General features: G+C 38.1%; 3 protein-coding genes across 3 annotated transcripts; all 3 read left to right on the top strand.

Annotated features, from left to right (window-relative positions):
* Positions 1–2,615: 2,615 nt before the first annotated feature.
* LOC149165964 (uncharacterized) lies at positions 2,616–3,329 on the top strand. The gene has a single exon (XM_089430003.1). It carries the CDS (start codon positions 2,616–2,618, stop codon positions 3,327–3,329), a length of 714 nt encoding a protein of 237 aa, XP_089286129.1.
* Positions 3,330–3,871: 542 nt separating this feature from the next.
* LOC149165963 (uncharacterized) lies at positions 3,872–5,302 on the top strand. Its single transcript, XM_089430002.1, has 3 exons — positions 3,872–4,022; positions 4,173–4,476; positions 4,789–5,302. The coding sequence occupies exons 1-3, from the start codon at positions 3,872–3,874 to the stop codon at positions 5,300–5,302; spliced, it is 969 nt and encodes a 322-aa protein (XP_089286128.1).
* A 511-nt stretch (positions 5,303–5,813) lies between these two features.
* LOC149165962 (uncharacterized) lies at positions 5,814–8,105 on the top strand. The gene is made up of 4 exons (XM_089430001.1): positions 5,814–6,054; positions 6,199–6,847; positions 7,255–7,372; positions 7,485–8,105. The coding sequence occupies exons 1-4, from the start codon at positions 5,814–5,816 to the stop codon at positions 8,103–8,105; spliced, it is 1,629 nt and encodes a 542-aa protein (XP_089286127.1).
* The last annotated feature ends 964 nt before the right edge of the window (positions 8,106–9,069 follow it).

Raw genomic sequence — 9,069 nt, 5'->3', positions numbered from 1 at the left:
GAATCACTCTCCTAGCGTTGCACTGGGGGCAGGTTTTAAAATTGATGTAATCAAAATGAAAATGAAAAATTAATGTAAAATTAAATAAATAATTATTTTTTAAATTGAATATGAATATTAAATTAAATCACAAGCTTTTTTTTATTGTTTTGTGTATTAACATTTTGAAGCGACCATAATTTTATTAACAGATTTATTAAAACTGCATTTTAATAGATGGTATTGAAAAATATATGGTTTTGCTTATGGTAAATACTCTTGCTATTTCTAATTTAAAACAATCTTCTATTTAATTTACTAACCATACTTATTGATTTTTTCTAATTTCACGTTTAAAGTTTATTTTCGCCTATTTTGAGCTTTTACTACATATTCGCATGCTCTAGTATTTATTAATGGTTCCATTTATTTGGCATGATGAATAATACATATATAACAATAACATATTTATTAAGAAGATTTTCAGCCTAAATCATATGTTTTCTACATGTGATTTAGGTAGAAATTTTTTTTAATAAATATTATGGAACACAAAAGTTTCATTTCAATAATCACATATTTATCTACCTATTTTATATAAAAATACACATAAAAATCCCTTATGTATCTATTCAATGTATGTATCTATTCAATGTAAAGATAGACATGTATGTCTTTTAAATGTGTATTTAAATATGAAAATACAACCCAAACTAACTTAATATAGATATAAATTCAATTCTATTAGTAATTCTAATTGAACAAATATTAGTTATTTTCAATTAAGTTTTACTGATAATAAATAGTGTTATTTTTGTGATTTTTGGAAAAGCATTTTCATAGATGATCGTGCTTATAAGTATTATGGAAAATATTTAGTATTTTGTTATATATAAAAAATAAATATTATTTACTTTCAAATTAAGTTTTAGTAATAATAAATAAAGTTATTCTTGAAGTACATTTTCACATATAACAATATTATGGAAAAGATTCTATATAAATTATAGATATAACAATGTTATGAAAAGATTCTATATAAATTATAAATATTAAATTATTTTGTTAAAATTTTAAATTGTTATTTTTATAATTTTTTTTGTTAAAATTATAATAACATTTATAAAAAAATACTCTACTTTAATTGTTTTAAGAAACAGATTTCACTTTTTAAACAATTCAATAAACTATGCTATTACGAAGTAAATTAGATTCATTATATTTGAAGATAATGATTAATCCTCTATATGTGATACTCCAGATATAACTCATGTAAATTGTAATATTTCTAATTCAAATTAAAAGAGATTCATTACGGTAATACTACTAATTCAAAGTAAAATTGATTCAAAATATATTCAGAAAATAAAAAGTAAACATTTATATTTAATTTTTTATATGTATGATTTTTATGTAAATTTTAATACTACTAAATTAATTATTGCTTATATATATTAGTTTAAATATGGTTGCAATTCTGATTTATTTTCATATTAAAAGTATACTATTGGGAGATCAATGAGAATGATGCTTTGCAAAACATAAATAACATTAAAGATATTGTTACTTCTAAGTTCAAAGAAAAATTGTGGTGTGAGAAAGATTTAGCATCTAAAAGAAAATTAAGTTATTATAAGAAGGTTATCAACCCCACCCTTGAAGATCAAAAGTATCTCTCTATTCTAACTAGCTCAAAGAAGAAATTTAATATAGCAAAGATTAGAACGAATTCTCATGAGCTCCATAGTGAAACTGGCCGCTGGGCAGTTCCTAAAATGCCATGGATGGAAAGGATCTGCGATATTTGTGAGAATAGGAGCATCGAGGATGAAAACCACTTCCTCTTAGAGTGCCCTGCATAATCCACATTAGATCTCAATTTCACAACCTTTGTTACAATACTGACCTTCCTAGCCTTTTACAATGCCAAAATTATAGTGAACTCGGGAGGCTTCTCTCCAAGCTTTTTGAGCATAGGAATAAAATCTTAAATCAAAATAAATAAGTTGTCTTTTTAGGTCCGATTAAACATTATTTGGTCTCAGCGGACGTTAACCATCATCATCATCATCATCATCATCATCATAATTTATCTCTTAATTCAAGTTTTTGTGGTTTATAATGTTTTAGAAAAATAGTTATCTTTGACCAATCAAATTCATAATCTGAGTCCTAAGTGTTTCGAACCAATTAATGTAGTTCATCATCAAGACAAAATCATGAAGAGAATGTCATCCAACATGGTTTATAAATAGGGAAAATTATTAAAAACTAAATTATAAGGTGAAACATCAAAGACGTAACCTTTAGAAGAAAAATAAAAAGATAACAAACAAAATAAATAATATAATAAGGTAAAAAATTCAAAAAAATATTATATAATAATATTAAATGTTAAGATCATGCAAGTAATAATTTTAAGGGGTCTGGGCTTGAAAAAAGGGTTTTTCCGGTCGCGTCTGAGACCTAGCCGCCACACTGCCTGGCTTGGCCCTTGGCCTGCTGCCGCTGGTCCCCTCCGGGCCTTCCCTCTATGAGTCGCTCCCCTTCACGATGCCCTGCGCGCTATGCCTCTGTTGGAGCTCCCCTGCTTGTATGCGATGGCTTGCGGGGTTTGATTTGTTGCTGCTGCTCCAATGGATCCACCCCCTCCACCTCCCTCTTCCGATGCAGAAGCCTTTCTTAAGCTCCTGGAATCCCTGCCAAAGAAGAAATCCTCTGAGGCCACGAAATTCGTTAAACGTTTGGATGACATTCCAGAGATTTCTCTGCCCCAGGAGGGTCCGATCAAGGTCGCCCTTTCGCTGGCTAAGAGAGCCTTGATAGGCCAGTTTACGGGCCTCTGGCCCTCCCCCAAATCCATGGAGAATTGGATAGCTAGAAATTGGGCTCCTTTGGTTAAGAATGGAGTCACCTGGTATTTTCTGGGGAAGGGTTTCTTCATGTTTGAATTCACTGATAAACAGGACAAGGATCTGATATTCCGCAATAGGCCTTACTTCATGGGTCCTCAAGGGTTGTATCTTAACAAGTGGACGTCTGATTTTGACCCCTCTGTGGACGTTCCCACAGCCGTTCCTGTGTGGGTTAGGCTGCCCAATCTGCCTGTGCATTCCTGGAATTGGGAATCTCTAAAGCACATTGGCAACACCTTGGGTAAATTCATCGATTGTGCAAATAACAAAGACCAATTCTACTGCGCAAGAATCTGCGTCGAAGTAGACCTCGAAGTCGGCTTACCCGAGGAAATAAAGATAAGGGTTGGAAGCTGGTCCCATGTTCAAAAGCTGGACTATGAGCAGCTCCCGTTCAAGTGCAGGAAGTGTCAGGTCTATGGCCACTTCGCTTGAAATTTCCCAAAGAACACTGAAATGGAGAAAGGTAAGGATGAAGGCTGGACTCAGGTTAAAAAATCCAAAAATACCCACAGAGCCAACCGTCCAGGAAATATGAAAGGCAATGCTTCACAGGCTGGCCCTAGCAATCAAACCCCTGTCATGGAAGAACAAGGAAACAAATATACTCCATTAAGCATAGCTACGGAAGGTTCCCTAGAACCAGATCTCCAGAAAGAAGGACCGACCTCCAAAGAACCCCCCATGGGACCGATCCAGGAGGAAAGTAATGAAGACAGATCAAAAGAGACCCCCGTTGTAGAGACAGAGGAGGTGCAAAGTTTGGAGGAATCAGAAGAAGAAGGCGAAATAGAAACCTTGCAAACCTCGACCAGAAGATCACTGAAGGGCCGGAAATCAGCGCAGGAAAAAAGAGAACAAGAGACCTGCAAAGACAAGCTTCAGGGTAGTCAACCAACCCTTGAGAATCTCCTGGAGAATACCCCGAAGAAGAACAGAAACTAGCCCCCGAGCTCTAAAGGAGCTTACTCTTCAAAATGGAAGTGATGAAGATCGTCTCCTGGAACTGCAAGGGTTTTGGGGGCAGAAAAAAAGAGGAAGCTATAAGAAGTCTGATAAGAACTGAACAGCCTGACCTACTCCTCATCGAGGAGACCAAAATGGAGGATTATGCCTTCCTCCAGATCGGCAAGAAGCTGTAGAAACAAAGCGAAGGTCTAGCAACCTCAGCTCGTGGTGCTTCCGGTGGACTGTGCTCCATCTGCAATGTAAACAAGATCACAAAGCTCAGAGAAGATAAAAATACTCACTGGTTATTCATAAAAATCCATCATATAGACTCGGATACGACATACTCCCTCATCAATGTGTATGCTCCCGTCAGCTCAGCAGAGAAAAACAAATGTTGGGATTCCATCAGGAATCTGGCAGCTACTGAAGACTTAGATAACATCATCATCGCAGGACATATCAACTTAACATTATCAGTGGCTGAAAAACGCAGAGGAAACATCGTCAGAGATCTGGCGCGGGAATGGGTTGAGGACTTGCTGATCGATTGGGATATGATCGATATCAAGCCTTCGGCTGGGAAGTATACATGGACCAAAAAAAGATTCGGGCCTAGCCACATCGCTGCAAGGTTAGATCGCTTTATTGTCCAAAGCTCTTTTCTCCTTCTAGGTTTAGAATCTAGAATGAACATCCTCCCTTGCAGTGTTCCCGATCAGTGTCCCATCAAACTTGAGCTTTTGGCTCATCTAGATCAAGGTCCCATACCTTTCAAGTTCAATACCCACTAGACCAAGGAGTCGTCCTTCCTGCCGTTAATAAATGAAACCTGGAAGCTCCCAGTCAAAGGCTCTGCATTCTTTGTCTGGGAAGAGAAACTTAGGAGAGTTAAATCTGCTCTAAAGTCATGGGTAGAATCTTTACCAAACCCTGCTGTGGAAAGGAAAACGATCCATGAGCGCCTTAAATCTCATCAACTAGCTTCAGAAAACGCTGAGATCACTAAAGAGTTACTTGATAGGGAGGCAATTCTTCAGCGCATGTTCCTCAAGGCTAGCTTGGCAGAAGAAGAATTTTGGAGACAAAAATCTTGCAGCCTTTGGCTCAAGGCGGGAGATAGAAACTCATCGTTCTTCCACAAGCAAGCTAAGGCCCAAAAATTCTTCAACTCCATCTCAGAAATCAAAGTTGAGACCATCATTCACAGAGACATTAGAAGCATAAAAAATGCGGCTTTCATCCACTTCAAAAATCTCTACAGTGATGATGAAGCCATTGATCACCCTCCTTCTATCGTGAATGAGGTGCCCGCCTTGGTTTCTAAGAGAAATAATCTTTTCCTGGATGCTGAGATCACTAACCATGAAATGAAGGCCTCTCACTTCGCTATGGAACCAGACAAGGCCCCGGCCCTGACGGTTTCACTGCCAACTTCATTCAAACCTGTTGGCAGATAGTGGAGAAAGATCTATGTAGAATGATAAGGAAATCCAAAGAGTGCCAGAAGATTGGGGGAAGCACTAACTCGACCTTCCTGGCCCTCATCCCCAAGGAGAAAGGAGCCAACTCCTTCAGCCGGTTTCATCCTATATCTCTATGCAATATAGGCTATAAGCTAATCACGAAAGTTATTGCCAACAGACTAAAACCCATTCTTCCGAATACCATTCCTGCGAATCAGGGAGGATTTATCAAAGGAAGACAGATTGTGGAAAACTTTGTCCTGGTCCAAGAGGCAATCCACTCTAGTATGGCCCGTAAAGAGAAAGGGATGGCTATCAAGCTAGATCTAGAAAGTGCCTTTGACAGAGTGAGACACAATTTTCTTTTTTAGGTTCTGCACAAATTCGGATTCGATCCCAAATTCGTCAATTGGGTTAAGGCGTGTATGAGCGAGCCCTGGATAGCCCCTTTGGTGAATGGGAGAGCCTCAGATTTCTTCAAAGCCTCTCGAGGATTGAGGCAAGGATGTCCATTATCCCCCTGCTCTTTGTCCTCCATGCTTCCGTCCTCAGCTTTCTTCTGATCAAAAAGCAACATGATCAAGATCATTTGGGCCTCAACATTGCGAGAGGCGTTAACAACATAAACCACGCATTATTCGTAGATGACTCCCTCTTGCTACGTGCTGCTACTGTGTCCTCTACTAAAAGCTTCAAAGAAGTAGTTGCTCTTTACTGTGAAGAATCAGGAAGTCAGCTAAACAAAGGTAAATGCCATATATACTGTTGGAATACCCCTGCCTCCTCATTGTAGGCCATTTCCAGTTGTTTTGGTTTCGCATTTTCCTTGTCTTGGTCCTCCTTCAAGTATCTTGGTCTTCCTATATTTCTACATCGTGCTGTTAACACAGATTGGCTGCCCTTGCTTGAAAATTTCAAGGCTAAGATACATTCCTGGGGCTTTAACTGGCTTAATCTAGCTGGAAATTTAGTTCTTATCAAAGCTGTCCTTAACAACCTCCCCATTTACCAATCTGCAGTCATGCTGGCCCTCGCAGGTATTATGAAGAAAATGGAGGATCATATCAGGAAATTCTTTTGGAAAGGCGGGAAATCCAATGAAAAGAAAATCCCTCCATTAAGCTGGAATAAAATTTCCATGCCCAGATTGGAAGGTGCTCTGAACTTCAAGAACATCACCATGCAAAACTTGGCTTTGGGTGCAAAATTGATCTGGAGGATTATAGCCCCAAAGCCGGGGTGGGCTCAGATCGCTTTGTGGAAAAAATTCTTCCGCGGGCAGAGGAAAAGATGCCTTGATCACCCCAGAACAAATATTGGCTTGCCTATTCAAAAGCTCTGTGCAAAATCCTTCTCCCTCATCAAGGATCACGTGCATTGGATTCCTGGAAATGGTAAGCAAATCAAAATCTGGGAGGATCGTATTATGGGCTGCAATCCTCTGTCTGATGATAGATCTCTGACAGCGTTGAAGGATTGGATGCAGAATTTGGGTTACAATACTCTGTGGGACATTTCTAAATGGGAGAATGGTTTCTGGTGCAGCTAGATAGATTTTGTGACTCCCCAGTCCCTATCCAAAGATCTGTCTATATTCTTCGAATTCCTCAGTGGTAAGGCCCCTAGGAGAAGCAGAAAGCAAGACAGTCGTGGCTGGGGCTCGTCGACTGGGCGATACTCTGTGGTGTAGGGATATAGACAGATGTTAGCGCACCTACATGTTCCCTCTGACCCGAAACCTTGGAAAGGAGTGTGGCATCAAAGCTCATTACCAAAAATAGACTATTTTTGTTGGCTTCTTTGCCACCAGCGCATATTGACGGATGAAAGACTTCTCAAAAGAGGTTATTATGGTCCTTCTCGCTACTCTTTGTGTGGTAATCAGTCAGAATCCATTGCGCATTTGATGTTGCATTGTAATTTTGTGGGCAATCTCTGGAACGCAGCTCTTGGCTCTTGGCATACAGACGTCATTCTTCCCAGCAATATTCCTCAGCTATTTTCGAACTAGAGGGTGTTGTACCCTGGAGGCTTGCTCCAAAATGCTCACATCAAAACTGTCTGGTGCATCCAACCCAAGTTAATCTGTTGGTTTACCTTGTTGGAGACAAACTAGAGGATCTTCAGGGATAGAAAGAGAGATTATAATTCTGTCTAGATTGAAATTAAAACGTAGCTAAAGGAATGCGTTGGAGATCAGTTGGATGGGGCAGGTCTGTGCGACCACGACTCAGCCTGGTGCGATTCCTTGGACCTCCGCTTCATCAAAATTGTCAGGCCCCTCGTCCTCCCTAAAGCTTGGCAAATTCGCCTCAACGCCTCTGATTTTTTGGCTTTCTATTCAAAGCAGGTTCACTCTTTTCTCTTCTTTGACAGGGCTGCCAAAGGCAACCCAGGCAGATCCGGTGTAGGTGGTGTTGTCAAGAGAGCGGATGGAAAAATTGTTCTCAGATTTTCCTGGGGTGTAGGCCTAAACACCAGTATGCAAGCCGAAGCTTTGGCCCTTTTCCAAGGTCTGAAGCAGCTCATATCCCTTGGAATCAAGGATGCAATAGTGATAGGAGACTCGCAGACCATCATAAAAATCTTCATTGACAGCTCTTCCCCATCTGATCTTAGATTGTCCAGATTGATCACCAGAGCAAGAATCCTTTCAAATTCCTTCCAGAGTTTGAATTTATATCATGTTCTGAGAGAAAACAACAAAGAGGCAGATGTGGAAGCTAATAAAGTAGCCCTTCTTCCCCTCGGAGTCATCCTCAGAAAAGGTGAAGAAAGCTGGGACCCCATTCCTTAATCTCCTGGTGATTATGTTTTATTGTCTCTTGCTGAAGCAGTTTGTTTGCACCTTTATTTCTGGTAAAATTGAGGCGGTTGCCCGTAAGTCATTTTGTAAAAATTCCTGGCGTATCATAGGGAAAGAGATCCCGGACTTGAGAAAAGAGCTCACTGAATATTTCTCTGCACATTGTAATCAGAATTATGGCACTATGGCCAGAAAGTAATATATCTCTCTAACCATTTCTGTTAAAAAAAATATTAAATGTTAATAACTAATAATAAAAAATTAAAATCATAAAAATTAATATTAATATATTAATAATTTATTAAGAAATAATAATAATATTAGTAACGCTATGTCAATATTAATACAATAATATTAATAAATTAATATTTAAATTAGTATATTAATATCCACCAAGATTAATATATTAATATTTATGCCCATCGGGTCTTGGATAGAGCATGACCTCGTGCTGAACCCGTTCAATTCCCAACCCCTAGGTGATATATTAAACATGATGACGATTTAGGTGATATGTTAATATTAATAACATAAATATATAAATATTATTGAATTGAGTCTTCTGTGATCCATATCCAATTTTTGAGACAGGATTTCGGCCATAATCACATCGAAATATATTAATATTTGTATTATAATATCAAAATTATAACTAAACCATCCTAGATCTATCTTAACTCTGGACCTATCAGGCCCTGAGAGGGATCAAATCTCTCAAGGTGCAAACCTCTTTCTTGAGTACAAAATTTGAGGATAGGTTTGAACCTCGAGAAATTTCATCCCTCTAGGAGCCCGATAGATCTTGATCTAGGATGATTTAATTATTAATTTTATTTTTAGTTTAATTTTTACTTTTATGTAACCTCAATGAGTCAAAAATGTTTTAATTAATAAAAATAAAAAAATCCATTTTTTTTAGTTTGTTAAGTCAAAACTTTTAGATAACGTAATATAA

The sequence above is a fragment of the Pinus tabuliformis genome, chromosome 5_1 (genome assembly GCF_031772625.1).
Source record: "Pinus tabuliformis cultivar Carrire ecotype Pingquan chromosome 5_1, CPIR1, whole genome shotgun sequence".
NCBI classification, from domain to species: Eukaryota; Viridiplantae; Streptophyta; class Pinopsida; order Pinales; family Pinaceae; genus Pinus; species Pinus tabuliformis.
Note: the sequence above shows the minus strand (reverse complement) of the source record. Positions and strands in the feature narration are given on the sequence as shown.

Coding starts and splice junctions, on each gene's coding strand:
- LOC149165964 (XM_089430003.1), top strand. CDS start 2,616: ATGGATCCACCCCCTCCACCTCCCTCTTCCGATGCAGAAGCCTTTCTT.
- LOC149165963 (XM_089430002.1), top strand. CDS start 3,872: ATGGAAGTGATGAAGATCGTCTCCTGGAACTGCAAGGGTTTTGGGGGC. Junction 4,023..4,172: donor TTATGCCTTCCTCCAGATCG/GCAAGAAGCTGT, acceptor TCCATCATATAG/ACTCGGATACGACATACTCC. Junction 4,477..4,788: donor CCTAGCCACATCGCTGCAAG/GTTAGATCGCTT, acceptor TGCTGTGGAAAG/GAAAACGATCCATGAGCGCC.
- LOC149165962 (XM_089430001.1), top strand. CDS start 5,814: ATGTCCATTATCCCCCTGCTCTTTGTCCTCCATGCTTCCGTCCTCAGC. Junction 6,055..6,198: donor AGGAAGTCAGCTAAACAAAG/GTAAATGCCATA, acceptor CTGTTAACACAG/ATTGGCTGCCCTTGCTTGAA. Junction 6,848..7,254: donor AAATGGGAGAATGGTTTCTG/GTGCAGCTAGAT, acceptor TCTGGAACGCAG/CTCTTGGCTCTTGGCATACA.